Below are 18,637 nucleotides of genomic sequence, written 5' to 3' on the forward strand. Positions count from 1 at the left end.
GATAGTGCAAAACTTGGGTTGAAACTTAACATTAAGAAAACCAAGATCATGGCATCTGGCCCTCTCAATTCCTGGCAAATAGATGGGGAAGAAATGGAGGTAGTGACAGATTTTATTTTCCTGGGCTCCAAGATCACCCCAGATGGGGACTGTAGCCAAGAAATTAAAAGACGCCTGCTCCTGGGGAGGAAAGCCATGGCAAATCTAGACAGCACACTAAAAAGCAGAGACATCACCCTGTCAACAAAAGTGTGTATAGTCAAGGCTCTGGTCTTCCCAGTTGCAATGTATGGCAGTGAAAGCTGGACCATAAGAAAGGCTGAGCGCCAAAGAATTGAAGCCTTTGAACTATGGTGCTGGAGAAGACTCCTGCAAATCCCTTGGACTGCAAGGCCATCAAACCGGTCAGTCCTAGAGGAGATCCACCCTGACTGCTCTTTAGAAGGCCAGATCCTGAAGCTGAAACTCAAATACTTTGGCCACCTAATGAAAAGGAAGGACTCACTGGAGAAGAGCCTAATGCTGGGAAAGATTGAGGGCAATAGAAGAAGGGGACGACAGAGAATGAGGTGGCTGGATGGAGTCACTGAAGCAGTAGGTGTGAGCCTCAATGGACTCCAGAAGATGGTAGAGAAGGCCTGAAGGAACATTGTCCATAGGCTTGTGATGGGTCGGACATGACTTCGCAGCTAACAACAACAAATATGCAGGCCACCAGGTACAGCTCTGTGGCTAATGGGAGAAAGGCACAGGTTGGGTGCAGGGAGATCTAGTGCAGAATCTGGTCTGGAATTTGATCTCCTTCCTGGAGTGCTCCCGCGGGCCAAGCTTCCAATTTGCTGTTCTGCAGGACAAGGTGCAGTGCCAACTTTCCAAGACACTCTGGACAAATAGATTTAAACCACGAGAACCGAAACGGTAGGAATTTGTGCCCAAGGCCCCCAATTCACTCTGGAAGCAAATCAGCCGTGTCCCCACAGATGCCAGGAATCGAGGAACAGGCCATTTCAGACGGCCACTTTAGGGATGAAGTTAAATGTGTTCGAGGGTCCTTAGTACAGGTCAGTTCATTACCTCATCAGCACTGATGGTAATGAAACGTCTGCAAGAAAACAAGCAAGCTCAGAGAGAAGCAAGGACCCCTCATTTCAACTGAGCTACAAATATTCTCCTTTATTGGTTAAATATGTATTTGAAGAATATGACTTTTTATTTTGAAGGAAATGCAATTGGCCTTCTCACCATATACATTTTTTCATGATTGTAACATATCACATTTTAGCCTGCGGCCCACAGAGAAGCAACATTCACAGTTTAGTCTCAACATCTTAGGGGAGCCTTGCATTACTTGGCAATCGCCTAGAGTCTGCCATCCTTTCTGCCCTGAACCCCCACCCTGTCAGCTGCTTCCCCGGTCCCCAGGCCTAGACAGGTGACAGCTGCCTGCCTTGCCTTCTCTTTTTCTGGTGGGACCCAGTTCATGGGGGGGAATGCTCCTTCATTTTCTCGGACTACCTCACCCACCTGAAGCAACTGTGTTCTCCTGAGGCAATTACTTTTCAGATCCAGCAATGCTTCAGGACTCACCCTCAGTCCTCGTTTGCCGAGAGCTAAAGAGCACTTTTTTCTTTTCTTTTAGAATATTCTTTATTGGATTCAGGAGCAACGATTCTTCTCATACACTGGAATGTGCCATACAGGCTTTAAGTAAGTAATTATTTTGCAGGGTTCCAAAATCTTATTTCAGTGTCACCTTCAATGTCATTTGGGAACAAATTGCATTTGACAATAGAATTAAACTGAACCCCATATTAAGAATCAGGCAGACAAATCTCCAATCAGTATGATTCACGGTCCCCACCCAGGGCTATGTGGACAGAGGTGATGTGGAGTCTTCTTTAGCAGGCGAGCACAGCCCAATGCATTCAAGGTGCCCAATGCTTCCCTGCCCGCAAGCTGAGATTTCCAGGATCTCAAAGCCAGAGAAGCCAGAAAGAGCTGCCCTTTATTCTTCTGCAGGGGCACCAGGTTCAAGAAAATGATAGAGAGAAGGGAGGAGCTTTCAGGCTGCATCTGGAACCATTTTGGGGTACCCTCTGTGGAAGAAAAGATAGGGTGGGGTGGAGGGAGAAGTTGCCTGCCAAGGTGGGGCATCTCTGCCAGAGAAGCAGGCAATCTCTCCTGGCATGAGCGGTTGGGACCTGGGAAATGTCAGCGGGTAAACAAATGTCAACGTTCCCTGACGCTGAAGGTTGCAGCTCTCTTTCTACATAGCCAGCCTCGGCCTTTGCTTGCTGCTTCCCTTCAGCAAGGGTTACAGGATCTCGTATTTGTCCACGAGGAAGGTGGTCTCTGTGGAGAATCTCACAGGGCTGTTCCCATCCACCTGGGTCACTTGGGTGACCTGCAGAAAGCAAGCAGTTAGTTGGGAAGGCAAGACTTGCCACCAGTCACTGTCCTTGACTTCCCCAGTGCCAATAAAAAGATAGAGGTTTTGGTCCCCATGAATGACCAGGGCGGCCTGAAGAAATGAGAGTAGCCGCTGACAGGGACAAAGAGGCCCAGGACACCATTCACTGGAGAAGCAGCTGTTCTGCCAGGCCCATTTGGGTGGAAACAGCTCCCTTCCTCCTGCCGAGATAGGCAGCTGTCTCCAAACAGGGCACAGCAAAGGAGAAGGGTGACAGTTGTCATTCAGCCCCCAGCAAGACACACCTGAATGTTGCAGAAGTTCTTCTTAGAGACAAAGGAAACGTGCACGGGGAAGAAGTCATTTGGTCGCCCTGCAATACTGAACTCCAGGCTGCCACTCTTGTTTTTGACATCAACCACTGGCAAGCACCACTCGAGGAGGTTTTTTCGGCTATCGTGGCGGTATTCACCATTAATCTCTCCAATTACAGGAGCCCCCACACCAGACCTAGGCAAACAACAATGAGTTAGCTCTGAAATCCCCACCACCCCAGAACTGGCACTCCTGGTGGTTGGGAAGATTCTTGGCAAGCAGGACAATTACTCACGGCAAAGGGATAGTGATGACTACGTCATTTAACTCCAGGCTGTCCTCCTGCAGCTCATACTCAATGTTGACATCACAGCTGTTGCCACTTTCTGATGGCCAGCAATTAACTAGGATCCAAAAGAAAGCCAGCTGAGATGGTTCAAGCAAGGAGACCTGAATGTTCTCAGCAGGGACAGGAGCAGGACACCGGCTGACTGAATGTCTTCCACCTCTGGGATACCTGCTACTGCCTGAACTGAAGCAACTCACTGGTTAGTGGAATGAGAGACTCCTCCGTCGTTTGCAGCCGCCATTTCAGCACTCCCACGTCACTATTGATGGGGAAGGATTTATCTGGATTCTTCAAGCCAATCACAGACTCCGACATAAAGAGCTTCTTGTCGACATTGGGGTGAGTCTGAAAAGGGAGCCACCGGTCAGCCAAGCCACTCCACCCCAAAACAGATGCGCCCACCTCAAAATAACCCTGATCCTAACCTCCAGCCAACCTTACCTGGAGCTGCACACCTTTTTTGTCCTCATTGTCAATGTGAATACAAATCCGAGCAAACTTTTCATCCAGGATCCGCAGCATGATCATGCCATGCAGCTCCATGTTTTGAAGCCCCCCATCCCGGCCACAGGTGAGTGAGATCTTCTCTTCTATCTTCATATGCACGCTAGAAGAAGCGAGGCCCCAGAAGGCAGGGCGTTAGAGGCCTCATTCCTTCCAACTGGGCTTCCCAGGTATTAAGAGAGAGGCACCCCTTCTGTAGCCCTGCCTCCTAGGGAGACCCACAAATCCAACACTACGTATTACAGTCTTGACCCTTGCAAATTCACTGAAAGCCCAAACATCTCCAAACAGCATTGTGCTAACCCACAGCTTGACTGGTTTCCTTATGGTTTACCACTTGGGACAGTGTTGACTAGACAAGGACTCAGCCATCAAACCCTGGTTAAAAAGCTTCACCTGACTAAAGGTATTTGCTCTCCAGGAGACCAGGTTTCCTCTGGGCTTGGGTTAGAACAGAAACTTGGTTTCTGCTATGCAGGATGCTGTGTGCTTTTCTCTTTACCTTTCTACATTCCTGGGTAATACACATACCTCTCCATGTTAACGGGTGGAGCAAGAACAGCTGCTGAACTTGAGGAACGCTTGCCAACAGAAGAAGCAACATTTTCACCTTCAGATTTTAGTTTATCCACAAAATTATCCACTTCCTTCCCTTTAGTGCCAAGCTTAAGTGCCTTGTTCGAACCAGAAGGTCTAAACAAACAAAACAAAATGCATGAGACATTTTGCCCAAAGAACGCAGCAAGATCCTTCCCTGCTTTCCTTGCTCTGCATGGCCCATTTCATTAAGAAAATGATTTGTTCATGTGCCATCCCGGCTCTTCAGAAGGGAGAAATCCCAAGGAATGCACAGGCTTTAGCCCATCAATGTATCTGCTACAGATCCCAACTAGGTCACCACCTCGCCCTGTTCTGACCAATGACGCTTTCGTGTTATTCGGCAATTGAACGTTACTGTAAGTCGTTCTGAATCTTTACGCAAGCAGGAAAACTCTTCCTTGCAATCCATTTACCTTCTGCAACCAATCTCACTCCCAAAGCAAATGACACACCTGGTTGGAGCCGGAGTTATTTTTGGCTTCTCTGACTCAATAATGGTTTCAGTGATCATGGCAGCAAGGGTGCCTCCTGATACGGCTGAATTGCCAAAGCCCCCAAATCCTGGAGCTTTGGTGCCTCGCCGCTCGGCATCCCTCCGTGCTTGTTGTAGCTCCTTGGCTTTCCGGCGCATCTCAGCCTTAGCTTCTCGTTCTTGGGTCTTGAAAAAAGGAAGCAAAAACAAAGTAAATGGCTTTTTCTGGGAGCAGAACAGGAAAGAAGCGGGTGACCGGCCACATTCCACAGAAAGCCAGAGAAACTTCGTCCTACTTCGCGAACAGCCCTGAAGACCTTCTCCTCGTGAGAATCCATCTCGGTGAAGGTCCGGATCTGGGCCAGGTTGACGTTCTCCCGGTAGCCCAGGGCGACGATCTCATCGAAGGCAAAGATGAGGTCGAAGCAGTGCTCGGAGATCTCGCTCTCCTCCAGCGCCCTGCAGTACTCGGGGATCTGCAGGGGGTGACGGGGAAGGCTCAGAGCTCGGCCCGCTCTCCTCTCCGCCTGCCCGGCCAGCCGCCTCCCGCCACCGCCCGGCCCACTTACCACCCGGGAGAAGAGCCGCAGCGTCTCCAGGTCCTCCAGGATGTTGCTGTTCTTGGTGGTGATGAGCACCATGTAGAGCTTCTCCAGCGGCTGGTACACGTAGCGCACGCTCTCCGTCTCCACAAACGTGTGCTGCTTCCCCGTGTTCATCAGCTTGGGGAAGGCCGCCAGCAGCCCCTCGATGCGCGTCCGCGTCATCTCCACGAACTGGCGCGACACGATCGCCTTACCCGCTTTCGTGCAGACCGCGGCGGCCAGGAGCACCTGCGGAGGAGAGAAGGCCCACGCTCGCAAGGCGGCTTTGGAGGCCGGCCTAGCGCGGGGAGAGCGCCAGCTCGCAGCCACCTCTCTGGGCCAGCCCCGCCGGCTCCCGGCCGAACCTCACCATGGCGGCGGCGGCCTCCGCGGAGTTGCTGCTGCTGCTGCTGCTGCTGCTGCTGGGCGCCGCGTCTCCGCCGCTTCCGAGTCCCGCACAAGATGGCGGCGAGCCACGTCTCTCAGGCGGAAGTGGCGTCACCACGCAGGCGCGGTCGGCCCGAGTGGGGGGGGGGGGAAAATGCAGCCGGTTCTCGCGAGAAGGTTCCGGCCACCCGTTGCCTGGCGACGGACCCGCTGCGGTCCCAACTCCCGCGGCCCCCGACGCAGCATGAGCGGAGCGTCGCCGGCGCCGCCCGAGCCGGGGCTGCAGGTGCGGGGCAGGGCCGGGGGCGCGGCCGGGGTCTGGGCGCCGGCGAGCTGCCCTCCCTCGCGCTTCTCTCGCTTTTAGACGCGGCTCGTGGAGAACCAGCCCTACGACGAGAGCCTGGACGTGAACGAGACGGAGGAGGTCGCCAGCATCTACGCGCCCAGCCCGCCGCAGCCCGGTGGGTGCCCGGGGGAGGCGGGCGCGAGGGACCCGCGCGACGCCGCCCCCGCCCCCGTGACGCCGCCGCTCCCGCCCGCAGGTCCGCGCCCCGCGCGCCCGCCCTGCAGGGGCAGCAGCGACGAGGACGAGGACGGCGGCGCGGCGGCCCTGAAGGGAGGGAGCACCCCGCCGCGCGCGCCCGGCTGGGCCCCCGTCGCCGCCCCCGACCGGCCCGCGGGCGCCCTGTTGCAGCCCGAAAAGAAGGGCGGCGGGGGCGGCGGCGCGCTGGGCTCTGGCCGGCGCTTTAGCGGCCACGAGGTGGAGGACGACGACGAGGACTCCTCGGAGACCGACTCGGACGACGACGACGACGACGACGAGGACGACGAGCACGGCGCCCCGCTGGAGGGGTAGCGCGGGGGGGGGAGGCGCGGGGGCGGGCGGGCGGGGGCGTTGTTCCGAGGGGGGCGGCTTTGGCTCAGCCGCGCTGCCCCCTCCCTCCCTCCCTCCGCAGGGCTTATAACTCGACCGACTACGACTACCTCCCCGTCTCCCTGGAGGTGAAGGAGCTGTTTCAGTACATCCGGAGGTGAGGGGGGGGAGATTGGTGGGGGGGTGAGAAGGGGCGCCTGGCGCTGTACTAAGCGTCTCCCCTCCCCCCTCCAGGTATTCCTCTCAAATGATCGACCTGGAGCACAGGCTGAAGCCTTTCATCCCGGACTTCATTCCTGCAGTGGGAGACATCGATGCCTTCCTAAAGGTGCCCAGAAGCCTGGGTCCTACGGGGAACGTTAGTCCTGTGGGACCCTTTCCTGGACCTCTTGCTGCTGGTCTGTGGAAGATGCTGGAGAGTTGGGGCCCAGAGCCTTGGCCGGTGGCCCTCAAGGACTAGCTCTGTTCCTTGGGAGGTTTGAAAATATGTTGCTGTGGCTCATTTTTTGCAGGTTCCACGCCCAGATGGGAAGACGGATAATCTGGGCTTGTTAGTGCTGGATGAGCCATCCACCAAACAGTCGGATCCCACTGTACTTTCCTTGTGGCTCACTGAGAACTCCAAGCAACATAATGTAGCCGTAAGTGGAGGAGGAAGGAAACGGGCAGGAAGCCAGCCCCACAGGTCCAGTCCACTGACGAGGTCGGCTTGCATTTCTAGCAGCAGGTGAAAGTAAAGAGCCTTGAGAACGCGGAGAAGAACCCCAAAGCCGTGGAGAGCTGGATCGACAGCATCAGTGAACTCCACCGCTGCAAGCCTCCGGCCACCGTCCATTATGCTAGGTCTGCCTCGAGGTCCCCCTTGGAGCCCTTGATGCTCTTCCTGACTTTTTCCTCTTTACAAGGAGGAAGTACTCTCATAGGGCCTCCTGGTGGCCAGTTCTCAGGGCTGCTTGTCCTTTGCAGGCCGATGCCCGATATAGATACGCTGATGCAAGAATGGACTCCAGAGTTTGAAGAGTTGCTGGGAAAGGTATAGTGACCTCCCCAATGGGTAAGTTCTGCCCCATACCGTATAACTGTTTTCTTTGAGGGTTTCCAGCAGGGCCATGAGAGCTGCTTCATGCAGAAAGCGCAGTTAGCCTTAAGCTTTCGTCTCTGGCCCCCAGGTGAGCCTCCCGACTGCTGACGTTGACTGCAGCTTAGCTGAATACACAGACATCATCTGTGGTGAGTGCCCTGACCCTATGCCGAGCCTGGGGATGTTTGCTGAAGGCCTGGCCCGTTGACTGGACTGAGCCAAAATAGCTCTGGATTGTCCAGCACCTGGCAGAGTTCTCTGGGTTCCACTTGATGAAGTTGGACCTGGAGCTTCTGGCTTAAATGTTTCTCTTGGGGTTTTTCTCCAGCCATTCTAGACATTCCTGTCTACAAGGGTCACATCCAACCTCTGCACACCCTATTTTCACTCTACTCCGAATTCAAAAATTCACAGGTAAGCAAGAGAGCGGCTACTATTGCTGCCCACAAGGTTGGAGCCTGCTGGAACAGGTCTTCTCTACCTGCTTTCACCAGGAGACTTTCACCAGGAACGGTCTCCACAGGAAGCCTGAAATGAGATTCGCTTCATTGGCGGTTGCTCCTTTTTTTGCAGCATTTCAAGGCTCTGGCTGAGGGCAAGAAGGTGGTCAGCCCCCCCTCCAATCCACCCTCACAGGCTGGAGAGGTAGATATTTTAAGTTTCGCCTGAGAGCAGAGGTCACAGTTTCCTGCCTCCCAGTGTTTAAATAAAGATGCTGCTCGCCTCAGGGTTATTTACGAGAGGTTTCCAAAACCCATTCCCTTGGAATTGTTGCTGGCCTGTCATTCAGATGATAATTCAGTGTGATATTTGTGTAATAAAGTTTTGCTGTAAGTGCAAGCCGAGAGTTTGGGGAACGTGGGACTTTGTGTCTCGTTGGGGCCCTTGGGAGCAGAGCAAAGCTATTGTAAGGCTGCCTATGAAATAGGTCCAGCAGCCTGCTCTGCCTTTTAACTGCAACCCATGCCAGCACTTTATGTGTGTGCCTGGGTTTATTGGGTTTCTTTTACATCCTGCTTTTCATAGCAGCCTCACAGCCAAATCCAGGCAGGGGGAAGGAAAGGGCAACACCTTAACCACAGCCATTTATTCTTTAAGCGTAGAAGTTGCAAAGCTACCATCCTAGGCTGAGATGTGCTTGGCAATAGCTTTCCAGGTCTGCGGATGGCAAAGGTGAGGGTAGGAAGACAGTCCTCAGGTTGGACGGAGAAGCAGGGCAGCTGCTGGATGCCTATTTTGCTGGAAATGAGTAGAGTGAAAAGGACCCACCCTGTACAGTTCATCCTGTTCCAGGGTTAAAAGCAGAGGTACTCCTGGTCCCCTTTGCCCGCCCTCCTTGTGCCTCTCTCGCTTCTCTGTGCTGGGGATGGACACGGTGACAGACTTCACAGCCAGATTTCATCGCTACTCATACTAGTGGCTCTATAAATATATCCAATGGTAAGAAATTGGCCCAAACCTGCAGAAGCAGAAAAAGAAAATATGGAATTTGGTCCACAGCAGTTACTTTAGCAGGATTTTTGAAAGACTTAGGTTTGTTTGAAACTATCCATGAACATGCAGGATCATCCAACAGAGATGACTTACTTCTAAGTTCTAACCAGATTCAGCTGCAATAAGGAAGCAGGCAAGCATCAGTGGGTGCCTTTCACACAGCACCAATGGCAGCTTACTTCCTCTGGTAGCGTGCCTGAAATGCTGGGCGGCAGAAAGGCTGCTCTTGCCCTGCAGGACTGCATTTTGCCAAAGGATCCAGGGTTGCTGGCTAAAACTCTTAGAGCCCGCTAGCAAAACAGAGTCCTAAAATGCTACTTAGGACAGACATTCTTCCAGCTCATCTGACATTTCCCTGGGGTGGTGAGTGCACAGCAGTCTTCTCCAGCACCAGGTGGAGCTGGTCAGAACTCTCTTGAAAAGGGAATGTTTCCAGTATCTGATAGCTTTTCCTGCTACAGAATTAGCTGTGTATCACTGAATGCTAACATTTCCTAGTGTTTCAGAATTAAACCGAGAGGGGCTTGGTGAAATGAATGTAGCTCCTTCCCCACCCCCACCCTACATGGCAGAAGGCTCCGTTACCTTGTTCAGCAAGGACTGGGTGGTTTTTGGGGTCTGAAATAGCATCTTCATCTTGCTCTGCAGGAGCACTATTCGCTCTACCTTTGGAGTAGTAGGAAAGAGGGCTGGAGCAGTGACTCATGCCTTGACATGCCCCCCCTTTCCCAGTTCCCCCCCCCAGATCCTCACCACTCACTTTTTTGTTCTGGCGCAAGATCGTTGAGTTTCAGGTTGGAAGGGAGAGACCTGTTTGCCCGTGTTAGGTGGGCTTCCTTGGGCTGAAGGACATCGCTGTGGAAAATGCGAAGCAATTAGCTCTCAGATCCTTCCAGCTCCCCCTCCCACACACACTTCAAGGCAAGGCCACAGGTTCTTGGGATTTTACTTGATCTTCAGAGAAGGCTGACCAGAGCATTGTTCTTTGGGGAGATGCTTATGCCACCTGCCAGTGGGTCTGTATAAAGTATTCCCAAAACAGGCTACAGAGTAAATGGGGCTTTTACCCCACTCTAGCAGTCCCAGAAGGTTACCTCAGAGGAGGCTGCGCTGCTGGACCAGGTCCTAAAGAAGAAGGGAAAGGAAGGTGACCCCCAGCAAGGAGACAGGCCCAGCCCAGGCTGAAAAGGCTTCTCCTGCACCTACCTGACTTTTTGGGCTTCTGGGAAACAGCCCAACTGATTAGCACCCCAAAACTCAGGAGTATCACCAGAGCCACAGCAGCTGCCCCCACAAGGGCCACCAGAGGCAGTTCAAGCTGGGTGGCCAGGAGACCTAGAGAAGCCGGAGATGCTCGTCAGCAGGCTGTGGCCTCACCCTGCTCTCTACTGTGTTGAAATTTATTTATTTTAATTCCATTTATATCCCGCCCTTCTCCGAAGACTCAGGGCGGCTTACAAGCTTAGCAGTAGCCTTCATTCTATGTATATGCCTGCTTATTAGGGCTTTCATACACCCCCCAAGCGGCATTATTACAAAGTCAGCTTATTGCCCCCAACAATCTGAGTCCTCATTTTACCCATCCAGACAAGCAAGCTGGCCCTCCTCTTGCTGGCTTTCCTTTGCTCAGTGTTGCTCTCTGCAGGAAGGCTGCCCTGTGTCTGGGAAGTAGCCTCAAAGAAATTTTGCCAGGACAATGCAAGCAGCTGAATGTCTGCCTTCTACAAGCCAAGAGCAGGAAAGGCAGCCTGGGGCCGCAGAAGGCTGCATCCAACTGTTGGGATGCAGGTGGGCCCTGGGTTGGCAAGGAGACAGGCTCCCCTCGGGGCTGTGTGCAGGCAGGTCCCTTTGATGGAAGGAAGGCTTGGATCTGGCATCCATGAAGAGGATGTGTCAGCCAGTTCTTGCTTGGCAGAAGCTGCGGACCTGCCCCAATCCCTGCCCCAGGCCTGTGAGCCCCCGCCTAGGCCTTGCCCCCGCACCCCTACCTACCGGGGAGCGGAACGGAGGAGCTGGCGACGCCCAGGCTGTTGGAGGCTCGGAGGGAGGCGTTCGGGGGCGGGCTGTGCAGCTGCACTCTCACGGTGTGGTTGGCGAGCCAGGGGTAGGTCTGGGCGTCCAGCAGCAGGAAGCGCGAAGCGTTGACCGTCACCTGCCCGTCCTGGTCCACCCAGGTCACGTCGGCCGGCGGGTTGGCTTGGACCAGCACGAAGAGCACCAGCAGGAGGCCGGGCTCGCTCGCCTCGCGGTAATGGGCGTCCACCTTCACGATTTCGGGCTGAACTGCACTCGTACAGAGGGCGGCGCCGTTCAGCCTCCATCCCGCTTCTCCCCTCCGGAGCCCCCTGCGCCCCCCAGCCGCCCTCCCCCCGCGCTCACACTGCACGTTGAGGAAGACCGAGGCGGTGGAGACGCGCCCCGTGGCCGGGTCGGTGGCGTCGCAGTCCAGCCGGTGGTCCACGCGTCGCGCCGTGACCACGAAAGTGCCGCTGCCGCCCTCCCCCAAGGCGTCGCCGTCGCCGGCCGCGGCCAGCACCCCCCCGGATGAGTTCGTCTCCTGCCGCTCCCCGTTGAGGTACCAGGTGAGGTTGGGGGCCGCCGCCAGGCAGGTGAAGGCGCGGCTCTCAGCCTCCCGCAAGCTGCTCACCGAAAGGGCCCGTCCGTCGATCCTGGTCTCCGACGTCGCCACCGCACCTGCGGCGGAGCGGAGGTTACCGGCCGGGGGGAACCGTGGTCCGCGGGAGACAAGTGCGCCGCCCGCCAGCCTACCTGGTGTGGCGCGCCGCAGCAGGAACGGCAGCAGCAGCGGCAGCAGCAGCAGCAACAGCGCGGGCGGTGAGCTCCCGGGCACCGAGCCGCCTCTCCGGCGCCGGCGGGGGGACAGGAAGGGGCGCCCCGGGCAGAGCAGCCAGCTCTCGGGGAGCGGCGCGCCTCGCGCTGCGGGATCCGGAGCCGCGTCCATCCTGGGCTGCGAGGTGGGAGCGGCTCCTGGAGCACCGCAGGCCGCTCACCTCCAGGATGCGGCAGCTGCGTTTTCAGCCTACCGGCACATTAGAAATCCCGACCTGGATTTCTCGGTCCAAAGGCTCGCGATCCTGCCCAAATACCGCCGCCACCCGCCTTGGGCATCGACTTTCCGGCCGGGCGGTGGCGACCTGAAAAAGCGCTGCCTAGCGGGGCCCTCTTCTGTCCCTCCCTCCCTCCCTCCCTCCGCAGGGGGCTGCTGGCTGGGGCCCCGGGCGACAAAAGCAGGCCTTGGTTGGTGGTCTCAAGCCGTGGGCTTTATTCAGCTGTCCCCTCGCCCCCCTTCCCCTCCCCGCCAGGCTCAGCAGGTCTCCTTCTCCCGCTTCGGGTGAGACTTCCTCATCACCTCTGCCAACATCTGGTTGCAGAGAGCTGCGTAAGGGTTCATCAGCGCCAGCTGCCGGCGGGCAAAGACGCTGCCCAGGGTGGCCGCCTGCTCAAAGCTTCTCTGGGCCGCTTCCTCCTGGCCTTGCAACCTCTGGATCAGCCCGCGTTGCACAAAGCCTTGGCGGGCCACCGGGCCGGCCCCTTTGCTGAGCTTCAGCACTGCCTCCAAGTCTTCCAGAGCCTCTGATGAGATGGAAAAAGAAAGCGTGGCCGAGTTAATTAAATAAACGTTGGGTCAGTGCCTTCTACAAATAGGAAACCTGAGCCTTTCATGGCAGAGGTGGGGCTGCCCTATGGACCCTTGTCCCATTCCCAAAAGGCCAGAGTCCATTCTTGAAAGGCACATGTGGTGGTTGGCCTCATTCTGCTTTTCTGTTTTAGGTCCTCATTAAGTTTTGGTTCCTTTCTTTTTGACCTAATTGTGAATTAGGTAGCCATATAAATTAGATAAACGATAGAGGGATCTGAAAAGGAACAGGATCAAACAGGGAGTGGAAGCCTAGTTCAGGAGACGACTGTCCAGGAACCCGGTCACCTGCCGTGTTTGTATGACCTGTTATCCCAATAGATGGGAACCCCTTTGGTAAGGAGACTTTATACTTCTAGAGCAGCTGCTCGCAGTTTTGCTAATAGACCCAACAAAAATTCGAAAATGCTGTACTCAAGATGAAGTGATCCAAGCAGATTCAAAGCGATGGTCTTGCTTTGTGCTTTCAGGCCGAAGCAGATGCCCTGCTTTAGTGCCCTGAGCGACTGAGATTCCTGTCCCAGGCCAAGGACAGCCATGGTCACCAGTGGATGGAGAGGATGGATGAAGCCCTGAGCGCACTTACTTGCGACATCCCCTTGGAGCCGAAGAGCTTGTGCACGGTTGTTGAAGGCCGAGGCTCGCTCTGGAAGCAGCTGGATGGCTTGGTTAAACTTTTCCAGGGCCAGCTCCAGGTCGCCTCCTTCAGCTGCTGCGATTCCCTGGGCCTCCAGATGAGTGGCTTGCCTCAGTAGCTCAGGATCAAAGCCGCCTTCTGTCACCAGCGTGAGAAGCAGTCAGGAAAAAGGGAGCTGGTTTTGGCAACTAATAATCTCGAGAGCCAACTGGTAGCCAGACGCCAATGCTACTCCAGGGACGATGGGTCCCAAGCAACCCCTGAAACCTCAGTTTTGGAAGAGGCAGTTGTAACAGCCAAGCCTTCCCCCACCCGCCTGACAGTTACTTGTCTTTTGAAAGACGGATTGTCCTTCAGTGGGAAGGAAGCAACTTATAGCCTTGCTGCTTTTTGGAAGCATGAACAAAGGTAGCAAGGGCCTGAAAGCAGCCTGCCAACCACCTTCTCCCAATCCGTTTTGGAGAGTGATGGGCAAAAACTCTCCAGCCCACTGTCCCTTTCAGGTGTCTGATTTGAAAATGATTTGTGAGAAATAGGTTGAGGAATCTGTTGTGAGCAGAGATCGGAGGCAACTCCTTGCTTCTGAGAGCTTGCAAAGAATGAAGCCTCTGAAGTTTATGAAAAACCATCTCCCCCCCTTCCCCCCCCCCGAAAGTGAATCATCACCTTGCATTGGTTGTTGCTTCTCCTGCCAATCTTCATCAAAGGGAACATTTGGGTGGAAAATAGTTTGCAAAACTGCCTGATCATTGATCGTGGCCATGTTGAAGCCCTGGCGAGTTCTGTGGGGAGAATTGGGCCCCTTCAAAGAGATCTTGAAAGCTCTGGCTGGGGAGGAAGGGGCCGGTCCAGCAGCAGCCAATGGCCACGAGGGAGGAGCTGGGCTGTGCCCGCCAGCCTCCTACAGTGCAGAAGGCGGTGAAGGGCAACTGTTGGGGGTGATCAGGGAGCTGAAGTTGGGGTCCTGGGCCCTCTTCCTGAGCATATTTGCAGAGATGAAATGGGGGAGCCCAGGACTGAGGCCGTAGAGGAGAGGAACAGGGTGACTCCGTGTCAGCTCATCTCAGAGAAACCTGCTGAATAGGAAGCGTCAGGCGAGTAGATGAACGATCTGACTCTGGAGGAAGGGGCTTCCTGCTACCGGAATTAAAGAAAGCATTATCTCCCTTGTGGAAAGCAAAGGGAGCTGTTGCGTTGGAGTCAGCATCCATTTCCCTGTCCAAGAGCCTTTGTGTCTGACCAGCCAACTCAAATGGGGGCACATTTAACATGGAAATTGATTCAGCAGGGCTTTTTCTTGGGCACCCTATGAGAAAATGCCGCTGAGGAAAACAAACTGAAAATGGGAAAGGTTCCAGTAGTGGCTGGACTGACTCATTCTCTTGCTCTCTCAGGCGTCAGGATTCTGGAGGAAAGCAGCTGCTGGGGACTTTCACCTTGTTCTCCTTCAAAGAGCTCTGGCGTGGGGGCAGGGAAGTTTGCACATTCACTTGTTTTGGGCATGCAGCATTTGGAGACCCACGGACCTGACCAGCAGAGATACTGGGATACAGAACTGCCTCAGGTGTGGGGAACAAGGCCTTTCTATCATGCAGGTAAGAAGAACACACTGGCATGGGAAAAATCTCAGCCCCAATCACAACCCCATCCTTTGAAGCAATAAACTTGACATGTTTATTAATTAAACTATCACTTAAATAAAAAAGTGCATAGAAAATAAACATGTTTAAAAACTCCTTTTTTTGTACAACTATATACACTTATTTTTACATTCAGTCTTTCAGTCATTTCTTAAAACTATTGAAAGTACTTCCTTCATCCCTGTAACAATGACAGGGGATTAACACTGATGCAGCACAAGCAACACATTTCCTCCTTTTAAAGAAAAAAACAACTAATTTTGGAAGAACACAAGAAAAAAAGAGAAATTGGTTTTACATGATAAGTTGCTTTTTGTATGGATCAGAGCCCTGTTTATGTAGCTTTTGCAAAGTGGCTTGAGACATTTATTCACTACCTGTAGCTATTGCGGACGCTGAATTCCAAGAAACACCACGGGCACAGATCTTGGCGGGAAGGCAAAGCTGCAAGACCTTGTTAAGAGACCAGAAAGCGCACAATGCTGTTGAGGAGCTCCACCAACTGGAATCCAAAAAGAGGCGGAGAGGAGCAAGTTGTACAAGGGTTGACTATTGAACACGGAAGGTCAGGAGCATCCACAGCCAAGTCTCCAGCCTTACTTCTGGGAGATCTGCTTACAGACCAGCTCAGCCTAATGCCCCCCCACCCCCCAGTCTGCAATGGGACCCAGGTCCAGTGGAGGAAGCATCCACTGCCCATGGAGCCCTTGGCATGTTGTTTTTCCTGCCTTTTCAGCAATTGGAACACAACCATTATCTAAAGGGTTAAAGAGAATTCAAAGCCAGGCTTCAAGACACAATGCAGCACGGTATTAGTTCTATAGATACCTTATTTATAGTCATAAAAACTTGCAGGCATGGGGTGGGGGGAGAGCAGGGGATGAACCAGCAGCAACCTGGCCAAATGACATGATTCTGCACACAGGATGAATTTGACTGAAAACCCGGTATTGCTTCACAACAAAGATTCTTGCCCAGCCCTTTGCAGTGACCCGCTTTTCCTTTAAAAAAAAACTTTAAAGGGTGGACTGACTTAGTATTCTTCAATTTCACGATCTGTCAGTTCTTAGAAAGATACATTCATATTTTCAGGAAGCTGCCCAGTCCAGCCCAGCTTCCTTTTGCTCCCTTCTCTCTGCTGCTCTGGAGAGGCGACCTCTCCCCAGCCTCCCCCTCGGGTGCAGCAGCAGCATTGTGAGGTTCAGAGCAGCCCAAAGCAGCTCTGCTGCTGCTCAGGACAGCCAGATTAGTAACAGCAGGAGATGCCTGTGAAGGGGAACCCAACAAAACCTTGCTTGAGCCGAAATTCAGAGCCCGCTCAGAGCATCCTTCAGTGAAAAGGGAGGCCTCTTCTAGCAGCCACGGTGCAGCCCAGCAGCCAAGACGGAAAGAGCAGCTTTAGGCAGCAACTGCCTCCTCCTCCTCTTAACCCCACCTGGCTCGTGCCTCTTTCTCCCAAACCGCCTCATGGGTAGGAAGGTCTGGCTGGCTTGGGACAGCAAAGGTGACGGTCAGGAGCACTGACGTCTCCTTCCAGGAGAGTGGTGGGTGGGTTCCTGATAGCAGAAGCCAGGGCTTTGCTCCAAGTGGCTTCGCCAGAGCAGGCCATGATTCTGCTACCTTTTAAGAGATGTGCACAGCTTATCTGGCTTGCCTCCAGAGTAAGACGGACCAGGGCACAGCCTGGTGAGAAACGGGACGTTTACTCCTCTGGCCTCAACTGGGGCAGGAGAGGAAGGGGAGGTTAGAGAGAATCCCGGCGGTTTGGCTCACGTCCAGGGAGAGTCGACCATTTGACTGCTGGAGAATGGAAGGCCCACCAAACCCCAAAAGTTCTATCCTCTCCTGAAAATGGGAGAGTTCTTCCTCCCTTCCAACTTAAGGGGCAGCCGAAGCAGCACCCAGAATCTCCTTTCCCTCCCGAGGGGAGAATCAGGATGTCCCTGACCCAACCTTGGAAAGATCATCCTATTAAAATAAAACATTCACCCTTAAAATGGATTCTTTTTTAAGTCAAGATGCAACCATGACTGAAAAAATAGTCTCCTAAGTGCTCTTTCCTATGAAGTGCTGCTCATAGAAAAATATACAAAATATATTTACATTTATAAAACTTTTAAATACTAAAATGTAAACAGAACCAAGGAAAATCCAAAGACTTAATTCGAGATGGTGCAACTGAAGGAAGCTGAGAGGAGAGCTATTTCTAGAGGCTTGAAAAGAGACATGGATTTCATGAAGTCCAGGATTCCTCATCTCCTTTGCCAATGCAGCTCCTGGCAGGCTGACCAGCACTCTTCCTTCTCAGGAAACAAGCTGCACTTGGGGTGCTCCAATTCCACTCTGGGGACCACTAAATTTCTGACACGGGGCCGGGATCAGTTGTGAGCGTTCAGCACGAGATGGTTCTCTGGGACAGAAATCCCCCCTCTAAGGGCCTGCCTGTCCACCTGAAAGCTCATCCAAAGAACTAGAACTGCCCAAACTGCTGCCTTGGGATTACTCCCTAGTGGTCACAGGAATCTTCGAGAACCACCGCTCAGCTGCCAGCCCAAGCTGGAACATGAAGGTAGGTCTCACAGTCCGCACTTGAGGAGGCAACCAGGTGCCCATGCCGGTTTGGCACAGCCTTGGTTGCTGCAGCTCACATTCCCATTTTCCTAATCCTACAGCACACCAAAGTGCGCCTCGCTCTGAGCAGGCCCTGCCCCGCCAAATCAAGCCAGCGCATCTGTGGCTGTGGAGGGCCCCAGCACCCGGCTCTCCTCCGGCCTTGGCTGTGGTCAGCTCAGCTGCTCAGTTGAGGAACCGCCGGCATTTCTTGGCACCGCAATTGCAGGGCAGCTTGTTGCTGGCATCTTCAATGGGAAACTTGTAGTCGTAAGTGAGCTCTTCACCACGGTAGATCTTGCGCATGGCAAAGATGACAATGTGCTTCTGCCCGTCGATGTGGATGACTCGGGAGTAGCAGTTGGGCTCACAGGAGTGGTTGATGAAGCGCGCTGCGTTCCCATGCATGGTGGCGTCCACGACCTCCGAGTCGTCAATACGGAACATGTAACAGCCGATGCCCTGGGAGACAGAGAACGTGGATAGCGGTGAGATCTCCAAAGGCCATCCAAAGGACCAGATGGGACAGTCCTGCCCAAGCCAATTCACCTCACCACTCTACAGCCTACAGATCTGGGCAACTGCTGGCCACTCACTCACCTTACTGTCATAATATTTCTCACGTTTGTCAGTTAATATGGAGCGAATGACATTGCCAGCATATTCAATCACCATCTCCCCTCCGTCTATGTTCCTTTTGCAGAACAGGCCCCGTCCGTGGATAGGAGACCTGACAGGATGGCAGAGGACACAAAGCTGACAAGCCTTGCACTGTTCCTGGAGGCATCTGGCAAGCGAGCTGTCTTCAAACATCTCCAAGGTCAAAAATGTCACGAGGTATCCCTGGGCAGATTCCCAAGGTCAGCTGGCCCAGGTTTCTCCTCCTCCCTCTTTTCTGTTAGAACTCTCACTTACCTGTAAACCCCAACTGCCTCCTTGGAGGTCTTCCTCAAGTGTCGGAAGCGCATGGGCATCGGAAGATCCATGCTGGTTGCCCTCCTGAAGACAGATGAGGAAGAGTC

At 53.9% G+C, this 18,637-nt stretch overlaps 5 protein-coding genes across 8 annotated transcripts in view; 1 reads left to right on the forward strand and 4 right to left on the reverse strand.

Annotated features, from left to right (window-relative positions):
• Positions 1-1,146: 1,146 nt before the first annotated feature.
• On the reverse strand, positions 1,147-5,708 carry ARCN1 (archain 1). The gene is made up of 10 exons (XM_083368564.1): positions 5,605-5,708; positions 5,220-5,483; positions 4,947-5,126; positions 4,631-4,836; positions 4,110-4,271; positions 3,516-3,681; positions 3,272-3,419; positions 3,021-3,129; positions 2,716-2,920; positions 1,147-2,404 (listed from the first exon to the last, which is right to left on the reverse strand). The coding sequence occupies exons 1-10, from the start codon at positions 5,605-5,607 to the stop codon at positions 2,315-2,317; spliced, it is 1,533 nt and encodes a 510-aa protein (XP_083224690.1). The 5' UTR covers positions 5,608-5,708; the 3' UTR covers positions 1,147-2,314.
• Positions 5,478-8,416, forward strand: IFT46 (intraflagellar transport 46). The gene is given in 12 exon segments (XM_083368565.1): positions 5,478-5,755; positions 5,757-5,907; positions 5,986-6,082; positions 6,164-6,473; positions 6,578-6,652; positions 6,730-6,823; positions 7,008-7,136; positions 7,217-7,338; positions 7,462-7,528; positions 7,665-7,725; positions 7,905-7,990; positions 8,150-8,416. Coding segments are annotated over 12 exon segments (1,347 nt in total). The 5' UTR covers positions 5,478-5,696; the 3' UTR covers positions 8,246-8,416.
• A 243-nt stretch (positions 8,417-8,659) lies between these two features.
• Positions 8,660-12,278, reverse strand: TMEM25 (transmembrane protein 25). 4 transcript variants are annotated; one of them, XM_083368153.1, is made up of 8 exons: positions 11,840-12,275; positions 11,450-11,764; positions 11,063-11,353; positions 10,277-10,405; positions 10,165-10,195; positions 9,831-9,925; positions 9,656-9,736; positions 8,660-9,035 (listed from the first exon to the last, which is right to left on the reverse strand). In XM_083368153.1, exons 1-8 carry the CDS (start codon positions 12,030-12,032, stop codon positions 8,962-8,964), a joined length of 1,209 nt encoding a protein of 402 aa, XP_083224279.1. In that variant the 5' UTR covers positions 12,033-12,275; the 3' UTR covers positions 8,660-8,961. The 4 variants fall into 4 exon arrangements, with proteins under 4 accessions (XP_083224279.1, XP_083224280.1, XP_083224278.1 ...); XM_083368154.1 differs by lacking the exon at positions 10,277-10,405 and having other exon boundaries at positions 11,840-12,278; XM_083368152.1 differs by having other exon boundaries at positions 9,656-9,759; positions 10,165-10,405; positions 11,840-12,278.
• A 70-nt stretch (positions 12,279-12,348) lies between these two features.
• Positions 12,349-14,389, reverse strand: TTC36 (tetratricopeptide repeat domain 36). The gene is made up of 3 exons (XM_083368156.1): positions 14,032-14,389; positions 13,315-13,503; positions 12,349-12,664 (listed from the first exon to the last, which is right to left on the reverse strand). The coding sequence occupies exons 1-3, from the start codon at positions 14,126-14,128 to the stop codon at positions 12,396-12,398; spliced, it is 555 nt and encodes a 184-aa protein (XP_083224282.1). The 5' UTR covers positions 14,129-14,389; the 3' UTR covers positions 12,349-12,395.
• Positions 14,390-15,025: 636 nt separating this feature from the next.
• KMT2A (lysine methyltransferase 2A) overlaps positions 15,026-18,637 on the reverse strand; it is a 39,682-nt gene continuing 36,070 nt past the window's right edge. Inside the window, exons 34-36 of the mRNA XM_083368699.1 lie at positions 18,531-18,614; positions 18,216-18,345; positions 15,026-18,077 (exon numbers count right to left, since the gene is read on the reverse strand). Coding sequence (XP_083224825.1) covers positions 17,802-18,077; positions 18,216-18,345; positions 18,531-18,614 — 490 coding nt within the window. The 3' untranslated portion in view covers positions 15,026-17,801. The remainder of the gene's footprint in view (positions 18,078-18,215; positions 18,346-18,530; positions 18,615-18,637) is intronic.

The sequence above is a fragment of the Vipera ursinii genome, assembly GCF_947247035.1.
Source record: "Vipera ursinii genome assembly, chromosome: 8".
Classification (NCBI taxonomy): domain Eukaryota; kingdom Metazoa; phylum Chordata; class Lepidosauria; order Squamata; family Viperidae; genus Vipera; species Vipera ursinii.

Excerpts from the sequence above, each read along its gene's own strand:
- TMEM25 (XM_083368152.1), bottom strand. The coding sequence starts at position 12,032 with ATGGACGCGGCTCCGGATCCCGCAGCGCGAGGCGCGCCGCTCCCCGAG. Across the intron at positions 10,406-11,062 it reads CTCCTCCGTTCCGCTCCCCG|GTCTCCTGGCCACCCAGCTT; the intron begins GTAGGTAGGGGT and ends CGGCTTCTCTAG. Across the intron at positions 9,760-9,830 it reads TCTTGCGCCAGAACAAAAAA|CCCTCTTTCCTACTACTCCA; the intron begins GTGAGTGGTGAG and ends TCACTGCTCCAG.
- TTC36 (XM_083368156.1), bottom strand. The coding sequence starts at position 14,128 with ATGGCCACGATCAATGATCAGGCAGTTTTGCAAACTATTTTCCACCCA. Across the intron at positions 13,504-14,031 it reads GAAGCAACAACCAATGCAAG|AAGGCGGCTTTGATCCTGAG; the intron begins GTGATGATTCAC and ends CGCTGGTGACAG. Across the intron at positions 12,665-13,314 it reads GCTCCAAGGGGATGTCGCAA|AGGCTCTGGAAGACTTGGAG; the intron begins GTAAGTGCGCTC and ends CCATCTCATCAG.
- ARCN1 (XM_083368564.1), bottom strand. Across the intron at positions 5,127-5,219 it reads TGCGGCTCTTCTCCCGGGTG|ATCCCCGAGTACTGCAGGGC; the intron begins GTAAGTGGGCCG and ends CACCCCCTGCAG. Across the intron at positions 3,130-3,271 it reads GTCTCTCATTCCACTAACCA|TTAATTGCTGGCCATCAGAA; the intron begins GTGAGTTGCTTC and ends TTTGGATCCTAG.